The sequence below is a fragment of the Callithrix jacchus genome, chromosome 4 (assembly GCF_049354715.1).
Source record: "Callithrix jacchus isolate 240 chromosome 4, calJac240_pri, whole genome shotgun sequence".
Lineage (NCBI taxonomy): Eukaryota > Metazoa > Chordata > Mammalia > Primates > Cebidae > Callithrix > Callithrix jacchus.
The window spans coordinates 66,882,292-66,904,246 of NC_133505.1; the positions used below are offsets into that span (position 1 = coordinate 66,882,292).

The following is a 21,955-nucleotide window of genomic DNA, read 5'->3' on the forward strand; positions in this document are numbered from 1 at the left end:
AAGAGGCAGAGTGGGGAAGAGACACAGTTGATGCTGGGGAGGGTGCAGGAGGCAAAGTGAATGATGGGAAAATAACCTGACTTCTACCTCCTGCTCAGTCTCCCAGGCTCCTGCCAGAGTCCTTATACCCAAACCCCCATTGGCAGAAGCCAGTTGCAAACCAGCTGAGACAGGTGTCTGGAAAATGAAACCTCAGGTGTCAGATCTCCTGCCCCCTAACTGAGCCACATGAAGGGCAAGGAGTGGATTCAAGGGCAATCATGTCCAGAAACAGCACAAAAGCCAATAAGAAGAGTTTAGGTTACAGAAATCCCAGGACTATCCTGTAGAATAAAAGAAGGTCTATATTCCAAAGACTAGGTTCTTAGAATACATACGCGCGCACACACACACACACACACACACACACACACACACACTATATATATATTCTATATTCTAAGAACCTATATTTATATCCGTATATCTATATATATATATTCTAAGAACCTAGTCTTTGGAATGTAGATGTGTGTGTGTATGTGTATATCTATATATATATTCTCCAAAACAAAGGGTTGGAGAAAAATTTACCAACCAAATGGAGAGCAAAAATAAATAAATAAACAAAAAGCAGGAGTTGCAATTCTCACATTTGAGAAAATAGATTTCAAAGCAACAAAGATACAGTGGTAAAAGGATCAATGCAACAGTAAGAGATCTTAATACCCAGATACATAAGACCCATAACGAGATTTAGACTCAACGAGACAGAAAATTAATAAGGATATCCAGGACTTCAACTCAGATCTGGAACAAGTAAACTCAATAAATATTTATAGAGTTCTCCATTTTAAATACACAAAATATTGATTGGCCATTATTAATACCCATTTTTAGAATGAAGCAATATTCCTGTTCTCTCTCCCTCTTTTCCTTCCTCTTTCTTTCTCTCCTTCTCACCTTTTTTTACTTTTCAACATCCTAGTTCCTCACCTCTACTCAATACATTCCTCTGAACACCTGATTCCTTGTGATTCTCCCATCCCACTGAAACCTCCAATCCATTAAAAAAAAAATTATATATATATATATATATATATGAGAACCTAGTCTTTGGAATATCTATATATATATTCTAAGAACCTAGTCTTTGGAATTTAGATATATACACACACACATATATACACACACACACGTGTGTGTGTGTGTATTTATTTATTTTGAGATGGAGTTTTTCACTGTCACCCAGGCTGGAGTACAATGGAGCAATCTCGGCTCACTGCGACCTCTTCCTCCCAGGTTCAAGCAAGTCTCCTGCCTCAGCCTTCCAAGTATCTGGGATTACAGACATGTGCCACCACACTCAGCTAATTTTTTGTATTTTTAGTAGAGATGAGGTTTTACCATGTTGGTCAGGGTGGTCTCGAATTCTTGACCTCAGGTGATCCACCCACCTTAGCCTCTCAAAGTGCTGGGATTATAGCTATGAGCCACCATGCTAGGCCTAAATACTTATTTTTAAGGCATACCTTTTCTCTGCTTTATGTGGCCAGGAGATCAATGGGAAAAGGAAACGTGCTCATCCACAACCCAAAAATTTTAATTTGGCTAGAAATGTTCATCACAGAAGAGAAATTGATATTTTTTCCTTTAAAATAAATTGCCTGTTTCTTTTATTTTCTTTTTTTAATTATTAAAAAATAGTGTTTTTCTCTAAGAGAAATTGCCTATGTTAATGGCCTATTTTAGAAAACTGAGCCTACATGCAAGACTTTCCATTTGTTATAGTAGTCCATTTCATACATCAGAAAATCCTTGAATTATCCAACAAAGACTTTTTACCTAAATAACTATGTTGGCCTGACACTGAGATATAGAGTTTATTTGAAGTTTTTGTACATTTAGTGACCAGAGGTATTTTGATAAATGCCATTGCCTCAAACTTCAGTAGGAAGTTTGGGCACCATCTGTGTTTGTTTCTGTAGGAGCAGTAACTGCCTAGAGAAAAATCTGATGCTCATTTCAGAGATGCAGTATAAACAAAATTCAGGGTGATGCCTTTAACGTAATTATTCCACCTTTCATTTACATAGTGCTCTATGCATTTCAAAGTGATTTGATGTGCTTTCATTTAATGGATCTTTACAAAACTTGTGGAAATTGAGTATGGGCTTCTGAGATATAAAAGCTCAACAAGGAAAATAACACTGAATTTAGGCAGTCTTTTAAGAGAAGATTGTAAAAAACCATATAGCCTCATCTCTTGTTGCTACTAATAGAATATACTTATTGAGAACCTTCTCCGTGGCAGGCACTTTTTTGAGCGCATCATATAAATGAACTCATTTTATCATCAAAGTAATTGTATGAAGTTCTCATTTTAAGGATAAGTAGACAAAGGACAGGTTAAGGCACAACTAATAAAAGATTTGGGCCTAGGCAGTCTAACAAAATACTGTGTCTCTTAAGCAGTGTCTTCTTTAAATATTTACTCAGCAAGTAACATTCCTAATTACAAAGACATATATTTATATTGGGTCTCTTTTTACTTCTAAAATGTGTATGTCACTCAGTGGTGTGCTGGTAAACTGGCTCTCTGCAAAATAATTAAAAAGTCCTGATTTGTAACATTCCTGAATTTCTATGGTATAAATAGACATACCAGCGTCTCCTTCAAGCTACCAAAATGAAGTCACTGAAGTCTAGCTGAGAAGAGATGCTCGCTTTTGGATCCTATGAGCTTGTATGCGCCCGTGCCAGCACATCACTGACTGATTAAAATTACTGTGTTCAAGATGATGTATATACCATGCACATGATAGCCCACTCTTGAAACATTCCTAAAACAGAAATTCGTTTGATTTTCAGCTGTTTTATGCCACCCAATATGAATTAAACTGTTTTGGATATGCTCTTGTTCAATCACTGCTTATGTAGGCCCGGCTCACGTGGTGGCTCATGCCTGTAATCCCAGCACTTTGGGAGGCTGAGGCGGGTGGTTCACGAGGTCAAGAGATCGAGACTATCCTGGCCATGGTGAAACCCCATCTCTACTAAAAATACAAAAATTAGCCGTGCATGGTGGCATGCTCCTGTGGTCCCAGCTACTCGGGAGGCTGAGGCGGAAGAATCGCTTGAACCCAAGAGGCGGAGGTTGCAGTGAGCTGAGATTGCACCACTGCACTTCAGCCTGGCAACAGAGCAAGACTTCATCTAAAAAAACCCAAAAAAACAATTATGTAATCATGTTTATTTTGGGTTGGTTTTCCCTTGAGGATAATCAGGCTTGTCTAGGGTGAAGAAATCATGTAGCACCTGGAGAAAAGAGCAGGGAGGCCGAAAAAGTGCAACAACTCTAAAGAAGGCGCATAGAGATAGTAGATTACAGGAATCCTGTCCTGTAACAATAGCTTCTGCCCACGCTCCATCCTCTGGATCTTACCTGCCTTTTTCCTAATACCAAAATAAGTGGCTGTCATCATTATCAAAATTGTCTCACACTGAAACTGTTTTACACATGAATGTCCACAGTTAAGCACTGTATGATGCCCTTCACTTTTCCCCTTATTTTCAAATGTAGAATGATGAAAATCAGAGCTTTCTGTCATCAACTCACTGTACTTTTTTCCCATTTGTGTTTTCCTTTCTTTTCATTCTTTCTTCTTATTTCCACCCTATGAAACTGTTTCCCAAAGTATTATAGAATTCCACTGGGAAAATATGAACATCTGACATCATTTCCACAACAACAACAACAAAAAGCAAAAGAACCCTGGCTTCCCTGGTGCTGGGAAGACATAATGCAAAGCAAGATAAAGAGTCTTTGTGATCTTTTTGACTTTGTCTTTAAAGCTGCATTATCATCCCAAAGCAAAACCAATGACAAAAAGAACGTGTTCTACAAAAAATTATTGGTCAGTGGGTAAAGCTTGGGAAAACTTTGGAAGCCTTTCTCCTGATCATAGACAGTTTGGTGGCTTCAGTGCTCCCTGTGGAAGGACTGGTCTGAGGAGAGTGATTTACCAGCTGTTCTGGGCATAAACTTGGAAGGAGAAGTCTCCTGGTATTAAAAAGGAACTCTCCTGCAATTCTCATTTGCCTTTTCCATCTGTATTCCCTTCCCTTTCATCTTTTTCTTGGAATGAAAAAGCCTAAAATCTTACTCCTATAAGCTAATGATTCTTTGCCAGGACATTGGTTCTGGGTCAAGAAAAAAGTAGATGAATAAACCAAAACCTTCATAGCAAAAGTTCTTAAGCCTTCAAATGGAGACTAGTGAAATTTGCCCCCCAAGGTAGAATAAATAAAGCAAATAAATCCAAATGTCTAATAATTCATTCAACAAACAAATATATGTTATGCACAAACTAGTCCACTATGCTAAATATCTAAGAATCCAAATTTGAATAAAACATGAATCCTGTCCTTTGGTAGTTTGCAGCCTAAATTGCATTTATTAGCTCTGATTAGATTTCCTTATTATTGCTAAAAATATAAATATAGAGAGCTCTCAGCCCCGCTCCCAGCCACAGCCTCCCGCGTGCCTCGCTCAGCTCCAACATGGCAGAAATCTCCAGCCCTACAGAGACTGAGCAGTGCGTCGAGTCCCTGATTGCTGTTTTCCAGAAGTATGCTGGAAAAGCTGGTTATAACTATACTCTCTCCAAGACGGAGTTCCTGAGCTTCATGAATACAGAACTGGCTGCCTTCACAAAGAACCAGAAGAACCCCGGTGTCCTTGACCGCACGATGAAGAAACTGGACACCAACAGTGATGGGCAGCTAGATTTCTCAGAATTTCTTAATCTGATTGGTGGCCTACCTATGGCTTGTCATGACTCCTTCCTCAAGGCTGTCCCTTCCCAGAAGCGGACCTGAGGACCCCTTAGGCCTGGCCTTCAAATCCACCCCATTTCCTTCCAGCCTTTCTGTCATCATCTCCACAGCCCACACATAACCCCTTGAGCCCAGCACACCAGCCACCTCATGCAGGCCCCACCTACAGATAGCAATAAAACAATGTCACTTTTTTAAAACATGAAAAAAAGAATATATAAATATAATAATATATACGTTTTCAGGCAAGCTTTCAAACCTGATTTTCATAAAGCCATATCATATATAGGTTAGAAAATAATTGAACATTTTCAGTTATTTATTGTTTTATGTTTTATCATCCATCCCAGATCAATCCAACTAGGAATCTGAAATGCAGATTAAAAAACTAAAAGATAAAATTTTATTTTGGGCTAAATAAGAAAAAGAAAAAAAAAATGTTTCTTTTACCTTCTGTCCACATCTGACCTTCCATTAAAATCATTGCTCTTCTATAAAGCCGTCTTTTTGCATCCTGGCCAAAATTAACTTTTAAAATCTGCATATTTAACATATTAGAATATTACACATATATTTTAATCCAGTGATTGTTATCCATAGCACACCTCAAAATCACCCATGGAATTTTAAAACACACATTTCCAGGTTCCGATCTCAGAAATGTACTTAGTCAATGCAGTAGGGTCCTAGCATCTGTCGTTTTAAAACACAGCATGCATGATGCTGCTATGCATACGTGGTTAAGAACCACTGTTCAAATTACACTGTATAATTTGGCATTTTATAATAGTACAGAATCCACATTTGTGCATTTATATTCTTGTATTCCCAAGTGAACTGTAATCATCTTTTGAGTATAGGCACAGATTTATATTTACTTTGTTTTTCTGCCGTATACAGAACTTACTCTGCACTAGTAAAATTTTTCATGCTATTTATTTGAAAATATGACAAGGAATTTTCTTTCAGCAATCTCTATACATCTTTATATTCTTTATACAGTGGTGGAACAAATTTGATCATTAGCAAACATTTATTCAGCTTTAATACTGCTTTTCAGAAAAGTTTCTAAATTATGGTGATCTGTAGAGAGTGCCAGAGATGGATCTCTCTAGCATAGCAGAGCTAACTTACATTGGTTCAAATCCAAATTATCTTCTTTTTCGGCCTATGGTAAGGAGAAAAATAGAAGAAAATATGTTTACAAAAATATGTAAAGTGCATGCCCTTATTAAGCACTCAATGCACAACAGTTAATATAAATAAACATGAGGTGCTGCGGAAGTCCCTTTCCCCAAGAATTTCTCCTTACCCCCAGATTCCATATCTTATACCCTGATAATCAGATACTCCTAGAGACAGCCAGGGATGACGATGTCAGAGCTGGAGGGCCTGCTGAAATGATTTAATGCCCCAAGCTTCATTTGTAACCTATGAAGCAATTTGGGGCCAATAGCTAAAGCAATCAAATACATTCATGGGGCTCAAATATTCTGCCTTGCAGTGCTGTGTTAAGGATCAGTGATGTAACACAGGGTAAGTCCCAATCTGGCATAAACTAGTCACTCAACAAATCAGTTATTTTTATTAATACAGTAAAATTAATAATATGAACGAAAACCCAGATGAATTTTAGTTCACTTTGGTGCTCTTTTCTTGCCTCTTAAAATCCACAGTCCTTATGAAAATATAGTTATAACAGCTAGGAAGAATAGTAAATGAGAACTACTGATAATCTTTGAATACATTAAAAAAGAATAACCAAAACTAATTCTTCCAGCCAGCCAATAAGAAGATAGCGTAACCATCTTCTGGCATACGATGTTATAAAGTCAGACCTTCATCTGCATTCAGGTTGGGCCCACTATGTGAGTAGGTCTTGCTATTTACCCTCTCTAACTCTTTGTTTCTTCTACTGTAAAATGGGGAAAATAAAATACTTGCCTTATTGGGTTATGATGAAGAATTCATTACACATAAAAGCATTCAAAGCCTTTGATAAATAGCAAGCTTCCAGTAAGGTTATTGGTTATTATTATTGACAGGTATTATTACTTATAGATAAGGCTACCATAATTTGTCATCCCTACTGAGACACATATCAGAGTGAAAGGTAGTGCTAATGATAATGACCCTAAAACAAAATGCATAAACCAGGACATATGGTCACTTTATCTATAGTGTAGTTTGTAACTGACAGTGAATTCCAAAGAGAGTGTTATGTTGTACAGGAGAATTTACATGGGACTCTGGAAAGAGTTTGGAAAGATCAGATTCAAGATGGTCATAAAGATAAGATTTCTGTTTTCTTCCAAAGTCCTCTGAGACAAAATAGAAGGAGATTTGATGTTTTTATAGTAACCATAACTGATCTCAGCTCTTCCCCAGGGTCTTTCTGAATACCAAGTCCTGAGAAACGTATTTTCATTAAATAAATGACTTAAGTTCTGAAATATCTTACACAATTCCGTATCTCTTTAAACAAACATGTAACTAACTTATTCTCCCTAAATAATTACTTTAACATACAAGAATATATAAGGAAGAAAACAGAAACTTATCTTCTGAATCATCTATATCTCTCATCATCCAGCCATGCAGTTATTTCTCTTTTTGTTTCAGAACAAATTAGAATAAAAGGAAGGAACAAATAATTGTAGTCCTATTCTATTGGGTAATACTTTAGACAAAGGCTCGATAAATAGCCATCATGTATGGCGGATGACATTTCTTCTCCACAGAAACTTTTTGTCCCCCACCTTCCTCATTCTGAAAAACAATGTGAACATTCATCACATTCTCTCAACAAAATTTATTTCCTTATTAGTTGATTCTTGCTTTTGTTTTTACTTTGTAATACAGGAATTTATAACCTCACATTCTGGTGATATAAGACTAGAAATTGTGTGCATATGAAAATCAACACATTACCACTATGCTGCTACATGTAGATTAAAACTAAAAGAGTTTCTCACTTGTTTGACATTAATTTAATGTCACACTTAGCTTCCATCTGATGCAAAGAGCTTCTTTATCCATTTAAACATACTTGTTTGGGCCCATAATGAAGTGTTCTGTACCTGTCTTGTAAGTAGGGTTCATAAATGAAATCACAAATGGATGAAGAGGCTCACCTCCATTGTTAAAAACAGTAAACCTCCTAACAGCCAGTCTTGGGATTTTTCCAGCTTTTTGTTTTTCTGTCATACATATTCACCTACAGTCCCAGATGAGCAGAACAACTTTAAAGCATTGTGCAATGACACATCCAGGCATCTATAAGGCATTCTCATATAGGATATCAGTTAGTCTCACGGCAAATTAAATAACAGTAGCAGTTGTCAGGCATACTCAAATTATCATCTAACCTTTTCGATTTAAGTGATTTTTGTTTTAGAAAAACATTCTCACTTTATGTAGCATTCTAGCTAGGATCAGTCTGTCCTGAGGAGGTTTTTAAAATAAGATTGAGTGAAGATATTGACAAACATTAGTCATTGCAATTAGCATAAGGCATGAAGCACATAACATCTATAAGTAGCTAGGACATGGTAGTAAAAATATGACTTCCTATGACTTGGGCAAACTTCTGACTGCAGCTGACTGCTATTTTGTAAAGTGAAACTGGTCAAGTCTGGTAGCAGTATCCTTAATGGCATGTGTATCATAAGACCTAACTGTTTTCCACCACAGGGTGTGGAGCTTAATGTCCTCTATCAACTGAAAACAAACAGTTACACTGCTTAATGACCATTCAATTAACGTTTATGTGCTACTTTTACACCCTGAATTATTTGATGAATAAACTTTAAGAAGTCACTTGAAAACTAAGTTTAATGAAACCTCAACTATTACTAAAAATTCCTGGGATTCTTAAAATATCTCATACTGTGAACTAGGGAGTAAAGCGCATACATTGATATTCAAAAATCTACACTGTGTAAAAATGAAATAAAAATCAAAAGAAGTTTGGAAAGAATTGATCTATGTGGCTTGACTCTTGCTGCCTTGAAATTGAAGATCAAAACAGGGTTAAAATAGAAAGAATCGGGTCAAACCATTCAAAGGTGAAACTTGGTTTATTATACCAGCAAGACTTAACCTTTGTATATCAACTGCTTTCTGAACTTGTAACACCACACTTACTGATCTTTCTACTTTTCTTACATAAAAGTTAGCATTTTTATAGTACAAGCAGATTTGATGTTTTATTTCAACACCCTTCCTTGAGTAGAAGTTATAAAATTACTGAAAATATTGTGTCAATAGAAGGTTGACATTTTTGGATTTATGAGAAAAAAATGATTTCTGAATTTTGTAGCAGTTTGGATATAGCAGTATTATATCCATCCATTGTTATTCATTCTAATATATCCAATACTGGGAAAATTAGTTAATAATGCCCCTTACTGTCCCAACTTTAGTGGGGATTCATTCAACACAGAAAAAACAACAAGAACGGAGGAAAAGAGAATGCCCATTTCCTTCAGGAAAATAAGCATCTTTCACACTATGCATGATATTTGCAAATCTCGATGTATACATATTTTAACAGAACTGTAGCCATCCTCTTCTTCCAGTACTGTGGCTTTACATATGAACAGTAGGTTCAAACATGGACAAATTAGATGCAAGTTTAGGAGATGCCAAAGGTTCTTGACAATTTCCTGCTAAGAAATGACAAATGTATTATATACCTGGTGGGTAGAAGTTGTAAACTGATTGCTTTCTTTTTTTTTTTTTTTTTTTTTTTGAGATGTAGTCACCCAGGCTGGAGTGCAGGGGTGCGATCTTGGCTCACTGTAACTGCTGCCTCCTGGGTTCAAGTGATTCTCCTGCCTCAGCCTCCCAAGTAGCTGGGACTATAGGCATGTGCCACCACACCCAGTTAATTTTTGTATTTTTAGCAGAGACAGGGTTTCACTTCACCATGTTGGCCAGGATGGTCTCAATCTCTTGACCTCGTGATTCACACGCCTCGGCCTCCCAAAGTGCTGGGATTACAGGCATGAGCCACCATGCCCCGCCAATTACTTTTGATGATAAGGCCATGAGTTTTTCATTTTTTAGTTTATTTTGCATTTCTTAAACACTGTTTCACTGAAACATACTTGGTTAAATTGATTTGAATTTGATTAGCACTATAGTTTTTTTATCTGTAATAAATAAAGATTTCTCTGTGGTGTTACAGCACATAAAAATATTTTAGCTGGGCAACTAATTTACTTCTAATTTTTAAATATATAACTCTGATATTAAAACAATTTATTTGTAATTTAACAGATATACTTTTTCTAATTCCACATATTGCTAGCTAATAATTCATATTTTAATTCCTGTCATCTATTTTTGATGCTTCTGAGCAAATAATGTGTTACATAAAAATTTGAATGTGTTTGGTATACATTTCATAAAGGAGTTTTAATTTTACTTCCAATTAAAAATGAATATATTATGTTTCTTCATTTATTTTATAGCCTATTTTCATATGACAAAAATTGAAGTAGAAGAAAATATTTTAGGAAATACACTATTGGGAATAAGGTTTAGGTATTATCATGTTAATATAGGAAATAAATCACTGCTGTTAAATGTTGCCAGAACTATTGGGAAATATTTAAGTGTTTTACAAGTCTTTTTCTACTCACTACAATATAAGGGTATATTTTTAAGTGAAAGAGGAAATGCATCACTTACAGTAACACATTCTCACAAAAACTGAGAAGACAGTGTTGACATGTTGGCTGATTTTGTAGAAAACACTTATTTCTAAACTTTACTGTCTTAATGTAGAAAAAAATTAAGCTTTCAAAACTGTGTAATCAATAAAATTAGAAGATGGGTAAGAAAATGATATGGAAAATAGAAAAATTACACAAATAATGCTCCATTGAAGTGTGAAATACGATCTTACTCATTTATGAAAGTAAGTACTGGTAAAATCTGAATATCTTTTGAAGGAAAAAATATATCCAGAATTAAATACATTATAAAACTTATGTTCTGTGTAATATAAAGAATACCTTATTTTAATTTTTAATTATAAATATTATAGATTATTTAACTCTAAAATTTGATTTTGAAATTTAATTCATCATAACAGTTACCAAATTTAGACTGTTCTTAGTTCTGAAATTTGTATTCTCAAGTTATATTTTCATATGTATTTGTACATTGAAAATGATTAAAAATAAAAAAATTATTATACTTAGGAACAAATAGTCTAACAAGTTGAATAATTTTTTTGATGTTGTCTATCATCTTATTAAAAACACAACTATTAGTCATATATACAAATCATGTGAGAACTGAGATATGTGTTTTTCTATTACTTGATAAGTCTATGAATTGACTCAATGCAGCTGTAAAACTTAATGTTTATCATAGCATTATTTTGAGAAATAAAGTATACTTCTATTGCAATAAAATAAAGTCTACTTAAAAAGTAAATACAATAGAGCACATACATCTTCCCATTTCTAAAAATGTATCCAGATAATAAAATAATGTCTAAATGTTTACCAAATATTATCAAATAATTTAGCTTTATAAATAAATACGCATTCTAGGAACATTCTGTAGCATGTTAAAATACTATTTTTGCTGTGGACATTGTAGACATACTTAAAGTTATTTTTCATTTACATGTGTTTCTAGATCCTTCCTTCTACATTGCAGGGTGGGAATAGGTGGTGGGGAAAATTTTATTACCAAATATATGCATTTGTTTCACGATTTGCAACTTAGGTATCACTTCCTAATACAAAAGTGCATTTCCTGCTCCTTGCAGTTAACTAGAAATCTGTGTGCTTCTGAGCACACCAGACCCTGAAGTGTACAGCACAGGGGAACTATGAAGCCACAGGAATAAAAGTGCAGAAACTTGTGTTGAATTTGAAAATAGTTTGACCTGGAAATGAGTAAGCCTCAGACTTTGAAATATGTTGCTTTTATATTGAAAAAGCCTTTTTTTGGACAACATAATATAAGAAATTAATTGTAAAACACTGTACTCCATACTGATTTGCCATGTAGTGTTTCCCTAGTGTGTTTGTGACAAATAGGTATTTCTGAGTCCATGCAGTGCACTTTAGCAATAAAGGTAGACAAAGATAAATTAGACCAAATAGTAGAATCTTCCACATGAGTACACTTTGATGGAAGAAGCCCAAGTCTCTGAACTGCTTAATGAAATTGTTTAGTAAATTAATATAAGATCAACTGCTGACCTGTTTAATTTAGACACAAACCTTCTGGGATTTTTTTTCTTCCTCAAAAGCAGGATTCTCAGTTGAAAATTAGAAAACTTCTGTGAATGTTCTGGCGTTTGCAAACCAAACCAAAATTAGACCTTTAAACTCATTTATAAATGTCCATTATCTAATAGCTGCTAAGTACTTCCTTTTTTTTTTTTTTTTTAAGAGGAAAGGACTGTTAAGTAAGTATTTAAAAAGGAATAACAAAACTTATGTTAATTCTTATCTAATGGTAGAATAACAACCTAATTCTTTCTTTTTTGAAGTTCTTGTAATAGTAGATGCTAAAGAAATGAAATTACAATTTGGATATATTTTAAATATAAATTAGAATGTTTCCAGTTATTAATGTTTCACACTTTCAATTAATTTCAATTCTATTCTTTAACAGCTAAAGTCAGAAAACATTGCTCCTTACATTATTACTTAATTTAGCTATTACAAATTCACCATATACTTTGTGATCATTAGGTTATCAATTGTAATTTCACATGCATCTGTTCCCAGTATGCTATTTTACAAAGTATTGAATATTATGACATGCCTGTAGTAAGTGTATAAATAAGGCTATGAGTAAATATTTATATATAAAAAAAAATCCAAATACTTATAGTTAAGTTGGAATGGGTTATAAAAAGATATTAATAATTCCTGCACATGAACAGCTTTCTCTCTCATACAATCTTGATTGTTCTCTCTTCTACCATTGAGCACTATCATTTACAAAATAAGAAACTTAAATTACTTTGCAGAGGATAATGTTTTAGCTCAACTCCCACCATGTAGAATTCATGTAATTTTTGGATAAATTTTTTAAACCTGTGAAATTTTGTTTCCTTTTCCTTAAAATAAGAAAAATTGCGTTGTTTTCTTCTGGGAACTGTTGTGATAATTAAATACCATATAAATAATAATAATATTCTTAAAAGTTGTTAAAACTAGCAATTCATACATTAATGTATGTATGTAAGTGTAATAGCATATAGAATATTAACATTTTTGCATACAAATCAATAGGATAATTTGCATAAATTATAAACAGTACATAAGAAATATTATACGACCAGAAAAGAGGAAAGCATATTGATATGCATTCATTTAGTTAAATTTGACAACTGTCTCCCTTCAAGCTGGACGAATATACTAGTTAAGAAGAAAACATTAAGCCTTTTCCTAAGAGGGCTTCAGTTCTTGCTTTAGAAAGGTAAATCGTGGCTGCTTTTCTATAAAATATTTCTTCCTCAACTTTAAACCAAGGTACTGCAGTTGATACCATTTTTTCTTATGTGACAGCTAGCAGTATACTTACCACAGCAGACTTTTTGGCATTCACTGAATATTTTTTAACTAAATTGTCATGAGGCTACTTTCTTTGTACTTATTCATTTAGTCACAGGCTATCATTACTAGTGTCATTTGCAGGGTAAACTGTTTTCTTGGGTGATACAATGAAATGGTAGAATTAGTGATGAAAATTTATGTGGATTCAGTAAATCACCTGGATATCACTTAAAATATGCAAACGCCTTAGAATTAAATCCTAAGAAAATTAATTAGTGGTTCTTCCCTACTTCTGGGAAATCAGATGAACTTATCACTAAGTTTTACTTATGAGTACTTAACTTTAAAATACTCTAGATATTTCCTATTAATCTAAATACAGCAAATAAAAAATGCATTTTTATTGAGAACTTTTATAGTGTTGGAGCTTGCAACAGGGTCTATTTTGTACTTACAATGTATAGTATTATATACCAAACTACAGAACTCGTAAAATATAGGTTCAGAAACAATATCTCTCAAACATCAATATCTTTAGAAAGTGGTTTGGTAAAATTACTTTGGCATACCTTTGGCATACATAGATGTAGTACTCCTCTTTTGTAATATCTCTGAAGAAATCTGTAGGTACATGACATGCAGTATTTGTAATTTTCTAAAAGTACAAATTTTAATTAATAGCAAATGAAAGGCTGGTATAAATTTTTATTCTTTACTCAACACTGGACATGGAAATTTTCCAAAGTGATAAAAGAAAAATTTGCTGGTAGAAGTAAAGGGAAAGTGTAATGATCTAAGAAAATAATTATTCTGAGAAAGAAAACAGAAGCTCCAGATGTATTCAGTAGTTGAATGTTTCTTTTCTTGCTGTAAAGGGAATGCATATTGTAAATTTCTAACATTATTGATTTGTGTGATAAACTGTACAAGATGGCAATTTATGAGAAATATTAGATCTCAGGACATTACATTCCCTAAAGGATATAAGGAGAGGTCTTTCTTTTTCATATTACTATCTGTTTAATGTTAGCACTTCTAATGAACATTTATCACCTTTCTAGCTACATTCTTTTTCTTTCTAAATATTTTTCCTTATTTTCATATTCCCCTTCACTTTGGTATCCTATTACTAAGTATAGTAAGGTATAAAGTATATTTCAGTAGTGGGTATCATCTGACTGGAAAAGAGATAAATGAAAAACTCCATTTTATTTTTGCAGTCACAGAGACTGGGACAAATCAATACAATAGAGCATGTTGTTAGTAAACAACCATGACTATTTTTTAGAAGGGTAATTTCTCATTTATTTTCATTTTTCATTGAGATTTTATGTTATTATATTGTTTAGGATATCTTAACCTCTACAAAGGCTTAATTCTATACTTAGAAAAACATAGCTTCTATTTAATCAACGGTAAGTAAGAGAACACATAGACAGGCATATTATCCATGATGATTAGGGTTATTGTACAAGACTCAGTATCTTGCACCAGTATCAACTTTATACATAGGGTTGTTGAGAAAATAAATGAAATAATTCTTAAAAACACAACAGGGCTTGACAGGTAGTATGCACTCAGTTATTGCAAATGTCTTTTTCTTCAGATGATTATTATTATTGAAACAATTGTTAGTCTCACTTCCATTTTTACCCCAGACTGTTTCATTGTAAACAATACCTATGCAACATTATTGCAATGATTCTTATACCTTATAATACCTATTATAAATCCAATATATATTTGCCTATAAATATAACGAGCATTTCTTAACAACTTATTTTATAGAGAACATTTAAAAAATATTTAAGCTTTTTAAAAGTTTAAATATATTCAAATATATAAATATGTTTATAGAATAAATTTTTATTTACATGTTTGATATGTACCATAGATATTTTAACATTAATTTTTTTTTGCCCAAGAATAAAGTAAGTAACTTGGGGAGGATATTTACAAAACTTGGGTAGAAAAACACAAACCGGAATGATTTTAGTTAACATAGCTCACAATTCCATGAGTAGGTACTATTATTATCACCATTTTACCTATAAGAAATTATGGCTTGAAAATAGAAAAAAAAATTTGCTCACACTCTAGTGTGGACTATGGATTAGTTCATAATACATGATACAACTTTAATCCTCCCCACACAAATCCACCTATTGGAAATAGATATTAGCTTATTTTTCAGAAAGAAACAACATTCAGCTCACTTCTGAAAATTAAAATTGTATATATTTACATACCAGAATCCCATTTCAAATAAATAACAAACAGCTGAAGAATGGAGGAGGAACTGAAGGAAAGTAAGACAAAGAAACTGAAAAGAACTGTAAACCCATCTATGAACAGCTATCTCTGAGGAGTAAGAGTATACATTTCTTGTTTTTTAATTACGTATTTACATTATACACTATTTTTCCTTACATTGAAAATGGATTACTTTGTAATCATAAAATGACAATGTAAAAAAAGAACCCCTCCAAAAATACTAATTTCCTGTGAATTCTGTCATATTCTAAGACAATCATTATTTGTACCTGAATTACTAGAAACAAAAATGATCTTTAAAAAATTATGCCATTTTTTTGCTTTACTAAAGGTTATCAGTGATAAAAGGATTCCAGAGAAGTTTTTCCGATGTAATATGATATTGTTTATTTTACAAATTATTACCTTACAAGAAAGCATAAAGCAGCATATCTAAATAAATTCAAAATAATTATTTATTGGTCCACAAAGTAATTTATACTCCTAAACCCCTAAAAGGAAAGTTAAAAGACACAGTTTAAAAATTCAGCATTAATTTCATTTTAAAGAATATTTTTAGGCAACATTACAATTATGATTTTCCCTGTTTAAAGACAGTTAAAATTGTCTTCATTCCAGTCACAGACTTTATTTGATGATCTTTGTAAATTTCACATATAAGTGTTCATTTCTAATTTTAAAGCCTATAGTTTAAAATATTTATAGAAGTTGGACAAATCAGAGATGTTTGCTTACCTAATACATCCTCTTATACTTTATAGAAATCAAGATTTTGTGAACAGTAGATTATATGTTAATGTTAACTGTTGTCTTTTTTTCCATTTTCATTTATTGTATTTGTCTTTTCTTTTACAATTTCTAGTTTACAATGGACATTTCTAGTTTACCAAGTACATTTCTCATTGTAGGAGCTCTGTTCAATGGATTGGGCATTGCTCTTTCCCACATAGCTGTCAATTGTCTTTCACTTTGTCTTCTCATTTTCCCATATGCTATTGGGAAAATGACACAAGATACTGAGAATGTAGGAGAGCGATGACATTAGAGAAGTTGAAATATGTCATGATGTCTAAAAAGGCAGACTGTGAATCTAGAGGATAGGTAATAAGGTTTACCATTTTGAGAACAGACAAATGAGACAGAGGAGAGGTAACATGTTCCTACTCATTCATGTAAGTCGTCCTGAGATGCATTAAGATGATAGAAAACTGGCCGGGTGCAGTGGCTCATGCCTGTAATCCCAGCACTTTGGGAGGCTTAGGTAGGCAGATTGTCTGAGGTCAGGAGTTCGAGAGTAGTCTGGCCAACATGGTAAAACCCTGTCTCTATTAAAAATACAAAAAAAATTAGCTGGGCGGGATGGCAGGTGCCTGTAATCCCAGGTACTCTGGTTGCTGAGGCAGGGGAATTGCTTGAACCAGGGAGACAGGTTGCAGTGAGCTGAGATGGCGCCACTGAACTCCAGCCTGGGTGACAGAGCGAGACCCTGTCTCAAAAAAAAAAAAAAAAAAAAAAAAAAAAAAAAAAAAAAAACCTGTGAGATCCAAGCATCTCCAGTTTTCTCCTCAAAATAGATCCTTCACTATATCCCATGGTGAAGTATGAAGCACAGTGGAACAGGAATGTAAGATTAGTGTTCAGTAACTAGTTGCCAATTTTTAAGTTGGTTCCTTCTGTATTTTTGTGTGTATGGGTGTAAAGGACGATAAGCCAACTGCTGTCAGGGCCACCATTGGTCTATGAATCAGGCAACTTTGCCTCCCGTTCTCTCAGTTCCTCTCATAATAGTGTAAGAGACTGAGATGTAAAACAAAATATCAAGTAGAGTGACCTTCCCCAATGCACACTGTAAATATTCTTTGATAACAATTGATATATTCTACATAAAGAGACTAAGAAATTAATCTTAATGATGGATTTGGTCAACTGGTGCCTGTCACCAAAACCAGCTATTTTATTATTTCAGATATTTAATTGGAAACTAGAATGCTCAGCCAAATGTTACACATTATATTGACAACAGGAAATCCCTTTTAAAAATATTTAACATTGAATGGTATCTTCACTTGTGTTCTTAACACATGACTGCATGGCTTATTCAAAGATATTTCTGGTTTGAAATTGACCCTTATTCTTTAAAGCAGAATTTTGATCTATAGATTGACGAATAGAAGCTTGAAATTGCTTTCATGCTTATTTAATCATGTGAGTGGTTTTCTTAAATGTCAAAATGGAATTTAGATTATAAATGAATTCATTTGTTCTACCAATGACTGTAGTCATGCTTTGTGTCAAGTGTGGAATACTTTCATCTATGTTTTTCTATGATGAAATCAGAATGAAAAATGGGAAAAGATCAAAGTAAAGACTGACTGCAAGTGAAGATATTTTGTCTTATCCGTTTTTAAGTCAATATTCATCATATTACTACAGAAAAGAAATTATGTTAAGGCTACCTGGAATTCTTTATCCTCTTTTCAATCACATTTATTCAGTCAGGAAATTCCACAGTATTTTGAAAAATGTGTGGGTTGTTAAACTTTGTTTTAAATATTGGCTTTGCTATACATATTAGCAGTGTGACATTACTTCCTCTTCTGTAAGATGAGGTTAATTAGACTTCATTTGAATGCTTGTTCAAAGAATTACAGATGCTTCCTGTAAGTTTTTATGTGAAAATTCTAGTAACTTGTCCAGCATATATGCTCAAAAAACCAGAGGATTCCACTATCATTATTGTTATTAATGCTCTATACCCTTATATCAATCATAAATCATGTAATCAGTTTTAACAACTACCATACAATTCAATATCTTCATTTACTTACTACATGATTTTTTTTTGTAGTAAAAGTTAAACATCTTTTTTAGCAACAGGGCTTTTGATACTGAAACTTAATACTTGATACTCAGCCAGCTCAGATTCCTCATCGTTGTTCTCTATTCCCTTTAGAAACAAAACAAAATAAAACAACCCTACAAACTTCTGTATTACATAAAATAAAATATAGAGAGAATGATATAAGGAGTACATTTTAAAATTTTACTTACTTTTGTGTGATACAGTACATATATTTGAGGTACAGGTGCTTATCTAATACATTTGTATAATTTGTAAAGATCAAATCAGTGTAATTGGGATGTCCACCACCTTAAATATTTGTCTTTATGCAAGAAACATCTGAATTATTTTGAAATAGACAATAGATTATTATGAACTATAGTCACCCTACTGATCTATCAACACTAGGTCTTATTTCTTCTAACTGAATATTTGTACCCATGAATCAACCTTAAAATGTTACATTTTTAAAAGGCATTTGTAGTTTTAAAAATACTAGTCTATATATTTTCATGTAAAGACCTAAAAGAACAAGAGTAATATTTTAATAACATAAATTTAAAAATAATTTCCTTTCAAAGAATTCCTGATAACCTTTCATATGTCATTTTGTGATAACCTGATTTAAAAACTCTTAATGCTTTGTTATGAAGCTAAATGGTAACAATTCCATTAATACTGTAAACTAAAAGTGAAAATTATCTAAATATTACAAGTAAGACCTCATTGCACTATTCAGTTTCTTACATGGCATCAAATTGATTCTGATTTAATCATATTTGAGTGCAGTAATACTTTTTGTTGCTAAATATTATTAGGCACAAATAATTTATTCTTAATTTTATTATTACTATTTAAAATCCTTCATTTAGTCCAATTGTCTAGTTTTTAGTTGATCTGATTTTTTCAGTGAGTTCCCAGTTTTAATGGGATCATCAGTGTACCAAGAGTTAGAGCATTATCCGAAAAAATACATAGAACATGCATACAGAGAACTTTAAAATATGCTTAGATAGACTGCATTGTAATCTAAAACCTTAATTTGCCATGCAAGTTTGTATCACTTGTATGAGTGGATGTCAGACATGATGTTTGCCAACTTTGGGAGCCATCACATTGAAGATCGTGAGAGCAGACTTGATGCCATGAACCCAAATGGGACCGACATTGTTTTCTGATACTGACAAGAGAAGGCATCCTCTGATTGTGCATGTTTGCCCTTAGGACCACTTGCTGAATGGTTTTCGTTCAAATAAAAGTTTCCACTAAAAGGCTACTAACTTAAAGAAATTATCCTTTTCTGTTGCTAGAGAAAACTAGCATATTCATTTATGATTATATTAAGAGTCAGGGAAGTTATAATATGATTATATTAAGAGTCAGCAAGTCTATGCTATATATAATTATATTTTTCTAAACCTCGATTTGATTTCAAACTTCAGTCCCCATTCTGCTGGGTGGAGAAAGATCATCACAGCTAATTCAGATTAATTTTGAACAGAAGTTCCTCTGTCAACTCAGGGATTTATTTTTCCCCTTCTCTTTTTCCTGGCTTGGATTTAAGTTCTGGAGGCACTGCATGCCGGGAGGAGCTTATCTTCTCGCCTTTCCATGTTATTGTATCCAATGATATTGTGTCCACATCTGCTTCCAGGCCAGCACTGGTCTAAGTTGAAGCTACTGCATCTTCCCTGCCTTTCTGCGAAAGCAATTGGGTGTGCAGTTTTCTCTGCTGTACCCAATTCACTCTTGCCAATGTGGTGAAACATTCTATAGAGACTTCTACAGGACTGCAGCTGACATACACTGGTGTGGAGAACCCTGTGAGGCTTGCTGCCTCCCAGACTCCCACTGAGTTGGAGGTTCTCTCTGTGTTCCAAATCTATCTGAGACTTTTATTGGATAAGTGACACAATGTATAGAGCCCACATTCAAGGCCATAGTAATATTTGAGATATTGCTGCCGTTTGAGCTCTCTTCTCAGCCTGGACCATCTTTATCTTGCAGCTATATGTAGGTACCTAGATAGAAATCTTTTAAATTTGCTGTTTAACACATAAACTTTATGTTCAAAGTTAATCAGGCTTATGTTACTCAAAATGGAGGTATCTAAAAATCAAAATTCCCTTTCTTGCAAATGATTGCTTTTGTACTTAAAAGCAACGTTCTCTTTTCTTGTTCAACACCGATTTTTCTGCTCTGATAACCCTGCCATGAGTTAATGTATATAAAAATGTAATCTGAATGGTAAGAGGGTCATAGGTTTCTAAGACCACCACAACAAATAATTAGAATGAATAAAAAGTCATATTGATTAATACATCAAAAGAGTGACAACCTATGACTGGTTGTTCTTTCATCGCTTTACCAGATGAAGCCCATTGTTTGAAAGGGATAAAGGAGAATAATGAGCAGGATGTCTGGATGAGAGATTCTTTTTCCTCTTGCTTTATAAAAACAATGATACTTTTTACTATTTACACATATATGAAATTGAAAATTATAATTTCAGAATTTAACTGTGTAATTTTGGTGTTCAATTCTGCAGAGAAACAACTTTAGTTGAAGCAATACAGTATTAAATAATTAACAGTTTGAATTTTAGAAAAGCTATCTCAGATAGATAAATAGGCTGTAATGATAAAATAGACTAATTGTGAGGTTGATCTTGTATTATTGGGGTAGTTTTCTTAAGAACAGCACTCATTCTTTACTTCAAACCTGTAGTGGCTTCTTTTTTATTTTCCTTATAAATTAAAAAAAATTCAATACAGCGCTTAGTGACAACTGGGACCTGACTTGAACCAGTAGTATTTCCAGGCTTTGCCTTTTCTCTGTGTGCTTTCATAAGTCTGCCCCTCAGGGCTCACTGAGCTCTGCTTTCTTCTCAAATACATAGAACTTTTCCAGTTGCACAAATTGAGACAGCCTATTCCCCTTACCAGGAGGTGCTGCCTTCCTTACAGTGGATGAGCTGCTCCTGTCCTTCCATTCCACCTCGTGTCTCCCTCAGTCTCTGCTGCTGCCCACTTTCCCCCATCATAAGCAATCTCCAGTCTCTCTCATAGCCCTCCTATGCTGATCATTTAAGTTAACATGTCTTATGGATATTTATGAGAAAAAACAGGACTAGACACAGAAGATTAAAACTTGGGGTTTAAAACCCTAGTTTAAATCTCACCAAGTCATTTCAGTTCTTTGACCATCAGCTCAGCATGCGGATTTTGTAACTAACCCTGCACTATTTTCAGTCTGAAGTTTATTGGCTAAAGTTTTCAACTCCTGGTGTACAGACAACCAAGTCTCAATTTCATATAGTGATTTTACTCAGTAACAATATGCTAAATCTAATAGAAAAGCTTACTGATCAGTCTCATGGGATAACTGGGGCAAATAATGGTAATGTTTAGTTATTTTACTCTTACTCTCAAGGGGTAGGTAAGGAGTTGGTCACAGACCAGCCTTTCCCTTCCCTTTGTTTTAG

General features: G+C 33.7%; 2 protein-coding genes and 1 long non-coding RNA gene across 14 annotated transcripts in view; 2 read left to right on the top strand and 1 right to left on the bottom strand.

Annotated features, from left to right (window-relative positions):
- The window catches only part of LOC103792483 (uncharacterized), a 576,568-nt gene that overhangs the window by 370,982 nt on the left and 183,631 nt on the right, over positions 1-21,955 (top strand). The gene's annotated exons all lie outside the window — the stretch shown is intronic.
- Positions 1-21,955, bottom strand: part of KHDRBS2 (KH RNA binding domain containing, signal transduction associated 2) — a 656,950-nt gene that overhangs the window by 22,908 nt on the left and 612,087 nt on the right. For 4 of the 12 annotated variants that reach the window (XR_013534312.1, XR_013534309.1, XR_013534306.1 and 1 more), the window contains 3 exons: positions 13,925-13,976; positions 5,953-5,986; positions 5,269-5,356 (listed from right to left, as the gene is read on the bottom strand). The gene's annotated coding sequence lies outside the window, so the exon portion shown is untranslated. The remainder of the gene's footprint in view (positions 1-5,268; positions 5,357-5,952; positions 5,987-13,924; positions 13,977-21,955) is intronic. The other 8 variants (XR_013534313.1, XR_013534310.1, XR_013534307.1 and 5 more) reach the window with 3 other exon arrangements.
- Positions 4,486-5,024, top strand: LOC100395305 (protein S100-A11). The gene has a single exon (XM_035296006.3). It carries the CDS (start codon positions 4,543-4,545, stop codon positions 4,858-4,860), a length of 318 nt encoding a protein of 105 aa, XP_035151897.1. The 5' UTR covers positions 4,486-4,542; the 3' UTR covers positions 4,861-5,024.

Coding starts and splice junctions, on each gene's coding strand:
- LOC100395305 (XM_035296006.3), top strand. CDS start 4,543: ATGGCAGAAATCTCCAGCCCTACAGAGACTGAGCAGTGCGTCGAGTCC.